Raw genomic sequence first — 16,911 nt, 5'->3', positions numbered from 1 at the left:
TTATGTTGATAGTGGGCTTTGAACTGTCATTATTCTGAAAGAACACCATAAACAGACATTGAATACCTTAAGAAAACAAATTGGTTTGTTTTAAATCCAATTAAGCAGAAATGCAGTTGTCATTTTGAGCTACATTTATTTTCTTTATGAAATGTTAATGATGGAAATACTCACTCGAACTCTGATAATTCAAATGTGCAGTAAAGTGAAACTACCTGAGTGAAGTGGTCCCAGGCTTTTGACAGAAGGCAGATTTATTAATTTGGTACATATACCAACACTGTGCCAACCCACCCCTCCAGCTACCTCCTGCTGAAAACATTCAAGTCTGTTTTCAAGTTAAGAGTTAGTAATTTTAAAGTCCTGATGTTCAAAATTACCTCCACTTTAAATACTACCACTCAATAAGCTGAACAATGGCATACTCCTGTGGCATTTCTTCTCACAGAGGATAGTGAATCTTTGGAACTCTCTCCCTCAGAGGTATGGAGCCTAGCTCATTATAAGTATTTGCAGTGCAGGTCCATAGCTGCACTAACCTGTTATAGCCGCATAGCTCTCAGTGACCTCAGGGTTTTCACCCCCACCAGTCCACAAAAACAAATGGGACTTTTGTAGTGACCCAGCCCAAGTAATGCAAATTGAGCTCCCTCATGGGCCATGATAATGGCATTGGACTTCTTTCAGCTCGTTCTGCTACAAGGCGTTTTCACTGTTATGAAATGCTTTTGATGATCAAAATATTTAGGAATAACTGAAAAATATAAATAATTTAAAAACATTTTTAATTCTTGCATGTCTTCTAGTGTCAGTATACACCTTTGGAATAATTAAGTTAATGGCTCTATCAACATAGGAATTTCAAGTATTAAGCAGTCATGCATAATGTTTTGAAAATTTAATTTTAAGCCCAAATATCTGATGCTCTTTCAATTACTATTTTTAACCTTGAGTCTAATGTCTCAAAGTGGTAATCTGTACATGAAAGCTCAAATTAGCATTTAGCAAGTAGGAGGTTGTAAAGTGGCTCAAAGGATCTGAAATGTAATCTTGAGAGATGAAATCAAAAAGTAGATACTGTTTGAAAAAGTTGGGCGTACAAATCAATACAAGTTCAAGAGAGTGAGTTTTCAAGATTTAAAAATTTAAAGGAGATGCAAGGAAGCCAGAGAAATCTGAAAAAAGAAAATCTCCATGTAACAGCAACTATAATTCATGAACTGGTGACATGTGATATTTTAATATTCAGTAGATGAGATCATTTTGTGTTTCTTATCAAATATACTTGGTCCAAGCTTGCCTTAGTTAACTGCTTCCATACTCTATAATCAATCATGCTGACAAGTGCACAAAGTGGCATTTTGGCTGAATGCTTCCCTCTCTCAGATTTTTAAAAGCAACTCTGCTGAGAGTTTTGCTTTCAAAGAAATAACTGACTGTGGTCTTGGGAAGAGGAATAAGCGAGGAAAGCTCTCTTTTAGTGTTTCTCGAACAGTTGAAAAGACAGACATCACATTCTTGTAGTGATGGGATTGGCATGAGATCAGCTTCCTTTGCTGTTCAACTTGTTTTTAATGGTATCAAGTTTGAGAAGTGGCAAGGAAAAGTAGTGGTGAAACAAAGTTGCTGCCAAGGAGGTTGGCAAGATGAAGCAGAGTGTAATGTAATTTAGGTGGGCATTGGCAAGGCTGGTGATGGGTAGCATTGCAGGACAGAACGAGAATCTGTCTGTAGTATTTGTGGTTGCAAGTACAATCACAGACTTCTTAAAATTTCAGTTAACAGCTTCAAAAAGTATCGACTGTGCAGTATTGTTAACCAGTGACTGTAGTTTTAAATGCAAAAGGAACTTTTAGATGACTTTATTATTTCTTGATTAAAAATAATCATTATTGACAACTTGTTTGCTGCTATCTGAAAATCTCAACGTGACATTATTGCTGTGTGACTGAATACGTTTGAGGCCATTTGACAGAGAAAATGCTCTTCACTTGGCGGAAAGATCTTCTTAATATTCAGTATCACTAGCAAGGGGCAGAAACCACATCCATGAGATTGAGGTGTCTCCTGCTCATGGATTGGGAGGCAGTTTTTCTGCAAACTTGAGACAGAAGTTGGGAGAGTGAGAACATCAGAGTGGATGGGTGGGTGCAGGAGAGAAAGTGGGGTCTGTAAGAATTGGAGGCAGGAATGTGCTGAGGGTGACTGGATACTGAAGGAAAAGTGAGTCAGGGACTGGGAGGATTAAGGATGAGCAGAGATAAAAGATTAGATTGAGGAAGAAGAAAGCAGGAGGCACTAAGCAAGGACGTCAGTGTATGTGCCAACAGGCATGTCCATCATTGCCTATATGTTAATGCACATGCAACAGAGCTGGTTTGCAGTCACCTTGGATCCCCCTTGCCACAGGACCAAGAAGGCACTTGGTGGAGGCTATGTCGTAGCTGGTAACCGAAGGCAGTCCCTTGTTGAAAGAAACTGACATGGTCAGCTTCCACTTCTCAATATAAAATTCAGGACCTGAAAAATCGGACCCTCCTGGTGAGACCTAGCATTCTTGGATCAGAATGTCATTCTGCTATTAAGGTCAGGGAACTTGGTCAGTTTGACATCCATGTTGCCTATCTGAGCAGGACACGGCTGGCAGGAGACTGCCAGCTCAAAGAATGAGGTGATGGGTACATCTTCCTGTGGCAGGGTAAACTGGAGGAAGAATATGCTCTTCATCAAGTGAGATTGTCCATCAAGAATGGGTGAGCCTGACAGCTCCGCAAATTCCACCTGTATTTTGAGTATTTCTCATGACCCTCAGCTCAACCTAACCCAGAACCAGCGTACTGTGGTCATTCTAGCATGCAGCCCAGCCCCAGAAGCTACAGTGGCAAGGAGGGTCTTCCATTCTGACCTTGAAAAAAACTCTGGCTCACACTCCAGAGGGACAACTATTCCTCCTGAGCAACCTCAGTGCCAGGAAAGACTGTCCTCAGGTAAGGTATGATTGGCACATAGGGAATAAGGAAAGCAAGCTTTAACAGAGCCCTTATCTTGCCAAAATACTTGGAATGTGGACTTGTCATAAAGAATATGCTGCTTTGTGAGAACAACAAACACAAGACCGCGTGAGCACCTCCCAATCTATGGATTGGCACCTATTAGATTATTGTATTGTCCAGAGACCACAAGGAAGCCCACGCCACCAGCATCTTGACAGGTACCAATGACTGTTGGACTGACCACCATCTCATCCACTGTTGCACTGTTATCATTATGGCCCTAAACCAAAAGTGGCAACAGAAATGTTTGGGAATAACCAGGCAATCCAGGGGCTAACTCACCACAAATAGAGTCATAGAGTCATAGAATCATTGCGAGAAGCATGGAAGCAGGCCCTTTAGCCCAGTGAGTCCGTGCCAACCATCACTCATCCATTTGCACTCATCCTACGTTAATCCTATTTTATATTTTCCCTGCATTTTCATCAACTGCCCCTAGATTCTACCATTCACCTGCATACTAAGGGAAATTTATAATGGCTAATTAACCTACCAATGTGCATGTTTTTGGGATGTGGAAAGAAATCAGAAGGCGTGGAGTAAACCCATATGGACAAAGAGAGAACATGCAAACTCCACACAGAGAACACCCGAGGTCAGGATTGAACCCTCTTTCTTCAGGATAGTATTCGGAGACTACACAGAGAGCCTGAAGGGAAAGTGACAGTTTCATGGGTGTGGTGTGGCGAGGGGGAGGAGGGTGGAAATGGAAAAGCAGCAGTGTGCTGTCAGATATTCATAGGCACAGAACAACCCCTGAAGTGCTGTAGGTTCTTTATTTGTAGAGATGGTTGACCATGGTCTGCATCACAGTTCAATTTTTTGTATGTCTATTTGATGCACATTATCTGCTTTCAATAAGACTAACAACTGGTTCTTCTTCTGGCCATAAAACTGAAAGCTTGTCTAAGGTGCAGCATCATTGCGTTCTGTGAACTGTCTCCGAATTTGATTTTTTTTCCAAAAAGATGGTGCAATTCTAAATTAGAATGGGTGGATAATTTTCTCTGGAAATAGAGAATAACACCAACCTGCAGTAATTAGTCTGCTATTCTATACTTGGCATTTTGTGCATTGATGTTCATTAAACACTGTTTTGTATTCTTATATGTTGTTTAACAATTATGTTGGTGGAATAGTTGTATTATAAATAACTTCGTAACCTCAAAAGATGGAATGTGAATACTAATAGCTGGACTGCCGTGAGGCCCGTTGGGCCCAGTGACATTCTTGTAAGGAAACCTGGGAAAGTGATGTCTTCAGTCTTTTTAATGGAGCATTCATGCTTGAATGCCAATTTTCCAACAGCCCGTGATATACTGTAAAACCACTGAGTTAACAGCTGTGGCTTCTCCGATCAAATCTACTGTTTACTACGACTAGCTAGAGTCTAATTGGTGATCATCTTCTGTAATTAAAATCTTGGAAAAATCCTGTCATAAATTCCTTCCATCCAATTTTCTGGTTGCTAAAAGAACAGGCAAGTATAGACAAAGTACTGCAATTCCTTAGGATTTCTCCTGATCTCTTGATGTGGGACTCCCAGGAAAGCGACATAAAAGGCCACTAGTCCTTTACTTTTTGAGATTCTACTCGAGTTATATCAGAAGAACAAGATCCTGCAGAATTTTCACTGTCAGATGCTTTGATATTTTCACTTTCAGATATTTTAATATGAATTATCTGTTTTGTATCAACTTTGACTGTACCTTGTTTCTTTAAAATTCAGCAAAACAAGATAGCTATTTACGTAAAATGTGAGATCAAAGTTCCCCAACAGCTGCGGGTTAACAGTGTGAAACATTACAGAGCCATGCAGATGAAAAGATGCATTGTTTCACTCCCAGTCAGCAGTTAACTCATCTTCATTGCGCTGATGCAGTTAGTTTGTTTGTCCATATATTTAGGTAGAGGAATTCCTAGAATATAGAACAGTACAGTACAGGAACAGGCCCTTCAGCCCACAATGTCTGTGTCATCGGCCATGATGCCAATCTATACTAATCCCATTTGCCTGAACACAATCTATATCCTTGTCTGTTCATGTGCCTGTCTAAATGCTATTGTTTGCTTCCACCACCTCCCCTGACAGTACGTTCCAGGCACCTGCCATTCTCTGAGTGAAAAAACATGCCTCATAAATCTCCTTTAAATGTTCCCCTCTCACCTTAAAGCTGTGCCCGCTAGTATTTGACATTTCCACCCTGGGAACAAGACTCTATCTACTCTATCTATGTCTCTCATAATTTTGCCCCTCAGCCTCTGAAACTCCAGAGAAAACATTCCCAGTTTGCCCAACTGCTCCTTACAGTTAATGTTCTCTAATCCAAGCAACACCCTGGTGAACCTCTTTTGCACCATCTCCAAAACCTCCACATTCTTCCATAGGAGAGCACAACTGCACACAATACTTCAAATGTGGCCTAACCAAAGTTTTATTAAACTGCAACATGACTTGCCTACCTTTATACTCAACACCCTGACTGATGAAGGCAAGTATGCCGTATACCTCTTTACCACATTTGACCTCCCAAAGTGCAATGACTCACACTCGTCCAGATTAAACTCCATTTGCCATTTCTCTGCCTATTTTTCCAGCTGGTCTATATCCTGCTGAATCATTTGACAACCATCATCACTATTCACAACTACTCCAATTTTTGCGTCGTCTGAAAACTTACTAATCAGCCCATCTACAAAATTATTTGTATATATCATAAACAACAAAGGTCCCAGCACTGATGCTTGCAAACACTACCATTCACAGACCTCCAGTCAGAATAACACCCTTCCACCACTACCCTTTGTTTTCTCTGACCAAGTTAATTTTGAATCCAATTTTGGATTTGAATCCAAGGAGAGGTTGGACAAATTAGGTTTGTTTTCTCTGGAGCAGCAGAGGCTGAGGGGAGACCTAATAGAAGTTTATAAAATAATGAAAAACAGCCGGTCTCTTTTCCCCAGGGTCAAAATGTCTAATACTAGAGGGCATGCATTTAATGTGAGAGGGGGAAAGTTCCAAAGGAGGTGTGCAGGGCAAGTTTTTTTTACACGGAGTGGTGGGTGCCTGGAATGCACTGCCAGGGGTGGTAGTGGAGGTAAATACAATAGACGTGTTTAAAAGGCACATGAATATGCAGAGAATGGAGGAATATGGACCTTGTGTAGGCAGAAGGGATAAGTTGGGCATTCAATTACTAGTTTAACTAGTGTGGCACAACATTGTTGGCTGAAGGGCCTGTTCCTGTGCTGTACTGTTCTATGTTCTATTTACCAAGTCTCCATGGTTCCCATTTGCCTTAATCTTCTGGATCTGCCTACCATTAGAGATCTTACCATAGAACAATACAGCACAATACAGGCCTTTCGGCCCACCATGTTGTGCCGACCTTTAAACCATCTTGTTGAAAGTTCTACTGAAGTCCAAATGGTCAACATCCACATCCTTGCCCTCATCAATCATCTTTGTCACTTCCTCAAAAAAACTCAATCAAGTTTGTATATGACCGGCCCTGCACAAAGCCATGCTTACTCTCCCTAATAAGTCTATGATTTTCCAGATGCGAGTAGATCCTATCCCTCAGAATCTTCTCCAGTGATTTCCCTACCACTGATCCAAGTCTCACCGGCCTGTAATTTCCTGGTTTGTCTCCATTGTCTTTCTTATACAGAGGAACAACATTGGCTATTCTCCAGTCCTCTGTGGAGACATATCTTTGACAAGCATGAGAGATGGAAATACTGAGTTCTTTTCCCAACAGAAAATTCCTGCTCCTTGTGTAGCTGAATGAATGTATTATGTTAACTAGGTTTAGCTCTGATGCTTAGCATCCAGATAAATGTATGCATATGTGCATAAATCGGGAATAAAAACAGTGGATATGGCATTGCTGCAGTAATATAAATGAACTAAGCAATACTGTCTAGGGTCATAAATGAAAAATAGTTGTTTGGTAAGCTATCAGGGCTGATAATTGTGGGACTAGCCTTTAGCATGGAACAAAATATTTAAAATGAAGGGGGTGCAGATAAGAATGTAAATTAATAGCAGTGAAGATAAATAAAATTAGTTTGACACAAGAAGCTGTGAGGTCATTTATGTGTTAACCATTTTTCACTTAAATTTATGACATTATATTGGATATACCAATGGAACAATAGAAACCTTATAAAGAAAATGCCCTAGGTGTTCATTTTTAAAGTGTTTGTCTAACCATTACTTTCATGCTAAAACTGTAGTTTCTATAACGAATAAGATGTTAGCAGAGCTTTCTCAAATCTTGTAAAAACAACTTCTGATATAACATTAGTATCACAAGTGTTGATACTTTGCAATTTTATTTTCATTCATTTTTCCTTTTGCAGTCCATTACTTTGCCTCAGGAGACTTACCTGCAACCTACTTCCCTGACTATTTTGTTTGATTGCTTTTTTTGATGGCATCTGCTCCCTTGCATTGTGTATGAAGCTTGCAAAAAAAAAAAAGACACTATTTTGTTAACCTTGTTTCAGGGCCCTTAGAAAAGAATCTGGGATAGATACTTAGTCTGAGCATTTAGTTCGAGCTGCTCGGCTGAAACTCAAACAAAAAATCTGAGGAAGCCGGAAATTCAAAACAAAAACAGAAAATGCTAGAACATTCAGCATGTTAGGCAGCATCTATGGACAGGGAAACCTGAGTTAAAATTTGAAATCAAAGAACCTTCATCAGAACTGGAAAAGGGAGAAAAAAGTTTAGTGTTAAGATACCTCCCATCCTCACTGCAACTTAACAACTTTTTTCTCTCTTTGCCATTTCTGCTGAAGGGTCTTTGACGTGAAAGGTGAACTCTTTCTCTTTCCTCAGAAGCTGCCCGACTCCTCCCCCAGTCCCCTACCCCACCAGCTGATTCCTGTGTGGAACGTGATGAGTGTCACATATAATGGACTACTGTTTACATGGGAACTCAAACCCACTCAACGGATTTTCAAATGTATTTTTTGCTGTAAGCTATGACATTGTTCAAGCTTCAGCTAATAACTGCCTGGTGATATTTGTATTCCCTTCCACAAGTGTCACTTAGTGGTCATCAACAGAAAGAGTCCAAGAACCTCTCCTTGACATTTCATCAGTGATACCATCCATAAATTTAGAATGATCAAATCCTCGAGCCATCATTGACCTGAAAATCAATTGGATAGGTCATATATATACTGTAGCTACAAGTTCAGGGGCAGCGCATCTGTGATTAATGGAACATCTCCTGATTGTTCAAAGCCTCCAACATCAACAAAGCTCATCAGAAATGAGACAATGTCATTTAAAATTGCTTGGGTAGCTGCAACTCCAAGAATCTTGACGAGGTTCAGAACACGGCAGCTACTTGCTTGTCACTCGACCCACCACCTTAAGAATTTACTACCTTCATTGCTGACACATCATGGTTCCAGTTTATACAATCTACAAAAAGCAGCACTGCACAACTTCTTAAGTTTGTTCAGAAGTAACCACCAAACCTGGAACCAAGGAAGACAAGGCATGAGGGCGTTTTCACCTCCAGCACTATATCAATATGGAAATATATTGTTATTAAGGGTCTTGACCTGAAATATCGATTGTTTATTTCCCTCCATAGATGCTGCCTGACCTGCTGAGTTCCTCCAGCATTTTGTGTGTATTGCAATATATTATTAGTTTGTTACCCTTGGTTCACAATCTGGAACTCTTCATCTAACAGCACTGTGGGAATACTGTCACTGCTTTAATGATCCAAGGAGGCCCATCATCACCATTTCAATGGTAGTTATAGATGCCAGCCTTGCCAGTTATGGCTAAATCCCCAGGAAAAAAATCTTAAAATATTGAATCCTCTAGTTTCTGAATATCTTTTCAGTAGATTGTAAAATGGCTGTGCTTTTTAAATGTAGAAGAATTGCAATGCCAATTCTGTTCAATGCTGAAAAGTAAAATTGGACAGATTTGTCCATATTCAGTATTAAAATGAAGCAATAATGTAATTATGTCTTATCATGTACTGGCAAATCACTTCCAAATCTTTTGTAGTCATTTTGCTGAAAAATCAAACCCTATAAACCTTTGTCTTACAAGTTGCTAAGACCAAGCAAAAGTTATTCATCTCCTTGAGCATGATTGTTAATATGGAAAATAATCATGACGTACTTCTTGTTCTATTGCATGTAATCAACGCTTAGCGTCAACAGTATTTTGAAATTTTCTAACAGTCCTTCACCAAATGTGAGGACTTTTTCCATGAACTGTTTATTCTTCAAGACCTTGTTTAAGCCTACCTGTGAGGGTTTGGTCACATCCTGAGCTTATCTTGTGTGGCCTGGTGATACATTTTATTTCACGATGCTACTGTGAAGCATTTTGAGATGTTTAACTATACTATACAAATGGAAGTTATTATGATTACAGCCATGTTTTTGTTTCCTCTGGTTAAAGTGATCTTAGCAGAAATGAAGCAAAAAAATAAATACAGTGAGGTTGAAACACCAGGTTCCATTTCTTATTGATTCTGTGCTTGCAGAAAATGTAACACTGATTCTATCATAAGTGAAAATTGTGGTGACCAATGTGTAGCATATGAGATCACCAATTCTTTCACACACAGTGGGAAATAATTTTGATCCTCTGTGCAAACTGGTTTCCTGATTTCAGCCATAGTATTGAGATAAATAGGAATTCTAATTCCAAGTCATCTTCATTCCTCCCTGCAGCAAGTTTGAAAAATTATATGCACAGCTCTCTGAGAAGATTGATTGTAGACTCTGTCTCACTATCTTTGGGATTGTAATTGCCTGGCATCAGTTCCAGGATGTCGAATATTGTCATACTTTAAAATCTGCACCTAAATCCCTAGGTCATTTTGCTTGCGCTGCCGTTTATTTAGTCTGAATCCTAATTAGGTTGAACCCTATTGTGCACAGTCTTGGTGCCTAGCTGAGCTTCAAATCCAAAATCACATCCATTACCATGTTTGTTTATTTATTCATTTATAGCATTGTGCTCATTTCAGTGCCTCTGCTACAGAACCTCTAATGTGTGTTCATCAAATCAAATCTAAATTTCTAAAATGCTTTCCTCACCTATTTCCTGAATATTTTGCCTCATTTAAGAATGTGCTTTGCACCTATCTCTTACTGAATCTGGATTTGCTATTAACCATGTCTTCACCCATTCCATAGACTCTCTGTCCCCCAAGGACATTATGTTCAGAAATCTTCAGTTGCTGCAATCAATTCTAGCATTGTGTCACTGTGCACACACTTCAGTCCTGTGTATTCCCTCCATTCCTCCACTCTGCCTTCAGGCAGTAAACTTCAACCGTTTGCCTGCACTCTCTTCCTTATGCCCTTCACCTTGCCTTTTCTGTCTAATCTTCAGCAGGCTTCGTGAAATCTATCTCTTCAACCATCTTTTTTTTTCAGCATTCACACCTTTGACAGATTCTCTAGTTAGACTTTATTTAAAAAAATACAAATTATTCTTAGTCATGTGGCTGAGAGACAAAAGAAAATTGAAGGTGAATAATATTTCTACTGAATTTTGACCTAATTGTTCTGCTGGATGTATAGCAGTGGGCATGTTTACTAAATTGCTGCATATCTGGTTACTTGCAGGATCCAATGTATGGGAAAGGAAAACTTGGTGAGATTCAAACCCTTATACTGGGAATGATAGACACATTCAATTACGAGCTGGTGAGTACAGCCGTTGCAATTTATCCTTCTCGCTAATAAAAATGGCTATTGTTGCCATTTAGACAGGCTTCATATATATTTTTTTAAGTGAATAGAGTTAGAGGAATTATTTTGTATCTGCAGAACAGTTCAAGTTGACCTAGAGCTATAAGTTGTGCTAATGAGGCCATTTTCACTATCTAGGATCCCCACTCTTCATTGGATGTTAATTTTATTTAATACCCTCCTTGTTCACTACAGTAATTAATGCTCAAGAAACATTTATGAACAAAACAAAAATGTTGCTGAAACCTACAATTAAAATCTTGTGAGCAGCAGATGAAATTTTAGCCTAAAGACTGCACCTTCTGGGAAAAATTATTTCATTTTTTAATAGACAGTTATTTGTCTATACTTAATCATGGATTTGTGTCTTTTGCTTTCTATTAACCCAATTATCTGTTTACAAATGTCGATTTCATAATTTATTCAAGGTGAAATGCTCATTGTGAATACTTGAGATTTGGAGACACCTTCATTATACACAGTATTAAATCGAATGTATTGGTGTAAAGTGCAAGTTATGTATTGAAAACTTGCCTCCCCAAGATTAGAACGATAAAGGGAATATGGCTACATATACTTTCATCACTGTTCTTACGCATCATAAAGGACATTGGATTATTGCCTCATCATTCATGTGCAAGTGTGATACTGTATGTGTGAAATTGATCTTAACACACATTTTTTGTGCGAGTTGCCCTTACTTCAGTTTGAAATATCACTCCCCTTTTAAAATTAGAATTTACTGAGACTTTGGTCACAAGTCCTTTTCCTCTTCTTTGTATGTGGCCTTTTAAAATGTTCCATGGACTGCTTTGACATACTGTTTAAATAGATCCTGCTGATTAAATTGGTTTAGTTTACTGAGGACTAATCATGCCCTGCCTCCAAGCCTTACCCCACTTGCGTTGACTGTCATAGTGGTATCAGTAGACACTCCAAAGAAATAAATGTAAGTGAAGTTAAAGTCTACAATTAAAATACCAAGATTTTGTTATATATTAAATTCAGCTGAATATATTAAGGTTTGGTGGTAAGTTAACTGCTGACAACAGTCAATTTCATTGTTTCTAGACAAACACCATTATGGTATTTTTAGCTGGGTTAAAAAGCAAGTTGGAAATTAATTATGTTTCCTGTATCTTGATTTGACATTAGTGTCAGAACAAGTTAGCTACAATAGCCCAATATCCACTTGGCTTGAGTGGTACCGTTCTCAATGCATGCAAGTTATTCTCAAACATAATGGAAAAGCAAAATGTAATGCATGTGCAATTAGAAAACCTAGATTGGGCATTAGGATGGACATTGTGAGATGTTAAATCCTAATGTGAAATAGCAAAATCTGAGACTCAGGTTTTTTTGCAGTTGGCTTTGTTTGCGGTATCTGGTAGTTTTGGAAGTTCTTTTACAGAAATTGATGCTAGTCTCCCTGGATGGAAGGTGAGCCGTCATTTTCTGAAGAGCCACCTTTTATATAAATTCCTTCTGTGCTCCTTATCATGGAATTCTGGTGAAGCTGGCATATCACTCATATGGCCCTCTTAATTCTCTGATTGTTCAATAGCTCTGAATTGATTATGCTTGTTATAAGAAACACATTATCTCAGGTTTTGCTGTTTCTCACAAGGATTCAACATCTTATAATGACATCCTAATGCCTAATCTAAATTTTTTTAATTGCACAAACATTGAATTTTGCTTCTCTGGTTTTTTTACATGTGAATCCAAAAGGGGACTTCATTGTGTGGACGCCAAAGCTGTTTATTGTTATGTAAGAAGAACTAGGATCATTGCAAGCCTAGAGGGCTGTTTCTGATGCTCAGGATCCTTGTGTTATAATCTGATATTTTTATACAGCTGCAACGTGACTTCCTGACTTTTATGCTCAATGCCCTGACCTATGAAGGCAAGTGTGCCATACGCCTCCTTTACCACCCTAACTACTTGCATTGCCACTTGGAGGGAGCAATGAACTTGCACCCCAAGATCCTGAAGAGATTTACAATTATATTGGGAGCAAAAGGATAACCAGGGAGAGAATAGGTTTCGTTAAGGATCAATGCGGCCATATATGTGTGGACCCACAGGAGATGAGTGAGGTTTCTCATCTGTATTTCCCATGGAGAAAGTGATGGAACCTGAGGAATTAAGGGAAATGAATAGTGATGTCCTAGAACATATCCACATTACAAAAGAGAAGGTGCTGACGGTTTTAAAGCATATTAAGGTGGCTAAATCTTTGGGGCCTGACCAAGTACAGTGGCATACAAAAGTCGGGCATCCCTGGTCAAAATTTCTGTTACTGTGAATAGCTAAACGAGTAAAAGATGACCTGATTTTCAAAAGGCATAAAGTTAAAGATGACACATTTCTCCAAACTTTCCTGCATCCTCACCACAAAATTCAGTGTCAGAAGTTTGCAAAGGAACATCTAAACAACCCCGATGCATTTTGGAAACAAGTCCTGTGGACTGATGAAGTTAAAATAGAACTTTTTGGCCGCAATGAGCAAAGGTATGTTTGGAGAAAAAAGGGTGCAGAATTTCATGAAAAGAACACCTCTCCAACTATTAAGCACAGGGGTGGATCGATCATGCTTTGGGCTTGTGTTGCAGCCAGTGGCACGGGGAACATTTCAGTGGTAGAGGGAAGAATGAATTCAATTAAATACCAGCAAATTCTGGAAGCAAACATCACACCATCTGTAAAAAAGCTGAAGGTGAAAAGAGGATGGCTTCTACAACAGGATAACGATGCTAAATGAACCTCAAAATCCACAATGGACTACCTCAAGAGGCACAAGCTGAAGGTTTTGCCATGGACCTCACAGTCCCCCAACCTAAACATCATTGAAAATCTGTGGATAGACCCCAAAAGAGCAGTGCATGCAAGACGGCCCAAGAATCTCACAGAACTAGAAGCCTTTTGCAAGGAAGAATGGGCAAAAATCCCCCAAACAAGAACTGAAAGACTCTAAGCTGGCTACAGAAAGTGTTTACAAGCTGTGGTACTTGCCAAAGGGGGTGTTACTAAGTACTGACCATGCAGGGTGCCCAAACTTTTGCTTCATGCCCTTTTCCTTTTTTTGTTATTTTGAAACTGTAAAAGATGGAAATAAAAAAGTAATCTTGCTTAAAATATTAAAGAAATGTGTCATCTTCAACTTTATGCCTTTTGGAAATCAGCTCATCTTTTACTCGCTTAGCTATTCACAGTAACAGAAATTTTGACCAGGGGTGCCCAAACTTTTGCATGCCACTGTATATTCTGGGAAGCTAGGGAAGAAATTGTAGGGACCCTGGCAGAGATATTTGCATCATCTTCCACAATGGGTGAGGTACCAGAAGACTTGAGGATGGCAAATATTGACCTGAAGGGCAAGTTCTTCCACACAGAGGGTGGTGGGTATATGGAATGAGCTGCCAGAGGAGGTGGTAGAGGCAGGTACAATAAGAATATTTAACAGATATTTAGACAGGTACATGGATATGAAAGGTTTAGAGGTATATGGGCTGAACACAGGCAAGTGAGACTAGCTTGGGTAGACAACTTGATTGGCATGACTGAGTTGAACTGAAGGGCCTGTTTCCATGCTGTATAATTCTATGATTCTCTGTACATCAATGCTGCTATGGGTCCTGCCATTTACTGTACACTTTACTGAATCCTTTAACCAACCTTCCTCACTCTCCACAACTCTGGCAATTTTTGTGTCATCTGCAAACTTACAAATAAACTCACCTTCATTTCCATCCACATTATTTGCATATACAGTATAACAAACAATAGAGGTCCCAGCATTGATCCTTGCAGAATGCTACTATTCACAGACCTCCAGTCAGAATAACACCCCTCCACATCTACCTTCTTGTCTTCTATGGTTAAACCAATTTTGAGTCCAGTCTACCAGCTCCATGGATCCCATGTGCCTTGATCTTCTCAGCCTACCGTGAAGGACCTTGTCGAAAGCTTTACCAAAGTTCATGTATCCAACAGTACAACAAGAAGAAAGGTCTTTACCCAGAGGTTAGTGGATCTTTGGAATTCATCATCTAAGAAGGCTTTGGAGGCTTAGTCACTGAATATAATCAAGAGGGACTGAAGATATTCGAGCAATATGGGGTTAATGCAGAAAAGTTGCACGGACATTAAAGATTTGTCATGATCTAACTGAACTGAGTGGCTGAATGGCTCACTCCTACTCCTCTCCTATTCATACTGGTGCTTCTGTTTCTTATGTCTTGTACATTGATCCATGAAACCATTGGTAGGAGTGATCATTGCACGTCCCTTCCGGAGTTCCAACCTCAAACTGCGGACACTTTGCTTCATTTGTTCTGGCACTATAAAATTGGATACATTCAGAACAAATCTGAAAGCTTAAAATGGTGTATCCATACATGTTGTAAATCAGCAGTAGCATAATTGTATTCAACTACAACTTGTAAGTTTGTGCCTTAGCATAACCCCTGCTCTGCAATTATAATGAAGCGAGAGGGCGACTGGTTCATTAACAAGTATAGAAGAAGGTGTCAGCATCTGGAGCAGAGTCTTGTTAAGCACATTTGCAATTATAGTGGTGGAACTCAGAAAGGCTATAGCGTTTGCAACTTGAAATCCTGATTCCTATCTCCCTCTCCTCCTGAGGCCTGCAACATCATAGAAGTGAAGACATCAGTCAACTTAATTCACAATATATGATGGCAGAAATAATTGAATATTCTGGAAACAGAAAAGGCTATAGGAAGCATCTGCTCACTAATGCTTAACGTTGGTTCTGGCAGGACCATTCTTCTCTGTGTCTCAGTGCCGCCATGGTCTAAACATAAACATAAACACAAAAGCTTAATGCCCATGGTGAGAGTGACTGCTCTGGACATCAAAGTCACACCTGGCCAAGTGTGTGGTATCAAGAAAGGAAAAAGGTTTACAGGCTAGAGTCATACCTGGCACAAAGGAAGATTTTCATGCCTGTTGGAGGTTTAGCCTTTTCCATTTCCTAGGACTGAGCTTTAGATCATTGACCTTGTTCCCTTCATCTTCACCTGCTTCATCAATGACCTCCCTTTATCACAAAATCAGAAGTAGAGACGTTCAATGATTATCAAGTTCCATATGTTAATCATCATGCAATGAAGCTGTATGTGGTCACAAGCAGCAAAAGTAGACAACATTCTGGCTTGGGCTATTGTGGAAGTAATACCTTACTCACACAAGTGCCAGGCACTGGCTGTTTCCAGTGAAGATTTTTTGCTATTTCCACTAGATAGTCAAATTGTTAAATACACCACCATCAACCTGACCCCAAACTTGCCTGTTCACCATTCTTTGGGGTAGACATTCATGCTTGATGAAGGCAGTGGAATAGAATTTCCAAAGTGGAGTACAATGTGCATGTGCTGTTACATTGCATATTTAGTACCTGATACCAAAGATGAATTCCCACCCTTGTGTTGAAGATGATACAGACTGGTTGATCTTCTGTGGCGATCCTCACAGCAGTGCCTAATACTTCTCTGGCTTAGATGAGACGTGTGTTTTCATCAGAAATCCACAGGCCTGAGGAACATGACAAATTGCCTTTACCTGTTTAGAAATGGAGAATGGTGTGTATAACTGTAACTAATTTTTTCATGTTCTAAAACATAATAGTACAATCAAAACCTTTGGGACAGTCACTTTGAGAGAGGAAAGTTTCTTCTAGGAAATATGGGCTATTTGAATTGCTTCGTGTTTTCTGCAGTTCAGACGATGATCTCAGATTCAGTGCTTTTTTTTCTTGAAAGTGGGACTTGCTACCATAAGATGGTTGATATAAATAGCTTGGTTGGGTGCCATATTAATTGGATCTGGGCTTTCAGTTATTTACAATCTATATTAATGACTCACATGAAATGATAAAGTGTAATTGGATGATACTCAGCTAATTGGGAAAGTGAGCTGTAATGATACAAAAATTCTGCAGAGTGATATACACAAGTGAATGAGCAAAAAAATGTGCTATTATTCACATCCGTAGAAATAATTAAAAAAAAGCTTTTCAAATGTGACAAATTAGTAAGTATTGGTTTACAGGTACATCAAGTAATTAGCCAAATTATATGTTAGT

At 39.3% G+C, this 16,911-nt stretch overlaps 1 protein-coding gene across 3 annotated transcripts in view; it reads left to right on the top strand.

Moving 5' to 3' along the window:
- The window catches only part of vps8 (VPS8 subunit of CORVET complex), a 458,303-nt gene that overhangs the window by 231,449 nt on the left and 209,943 nt on the right, over positions 1-16,911 (top strand). For all 3 annotated transcript variants that reach the window (XM_052016763.1, XM_052016780.1, XM_052016773.1), the window contains one exon: positions 10,677-10,757. In XM_052016763.1, the coding sequence (XP_051872723.1) occupies positions 10,677-10,757 (81 nt within the window). The remainder of the gene's footprint in view (positions 1-10,676; positions 10,758-16,911) is intronic.

This window comes from Pristis pectinata, chromosome 1 (genome assembly GCF_009764475.1).
Source record: "Pristis pectinata isolate sPriPec2 chromosome 1, sPriPec2.1.pri, whole genome shotgun sequence".
NCBI lineage: Eukaryota > Metazoa > Chordata > Chondrichthyes > Rhinopristiformes > Pristidae > Pristis > Pristis pectinata.
Note: the sequence above shows the minus strand (reverse complement) of the source record. Positions and strands in the feature narration are given on the sequence as shown.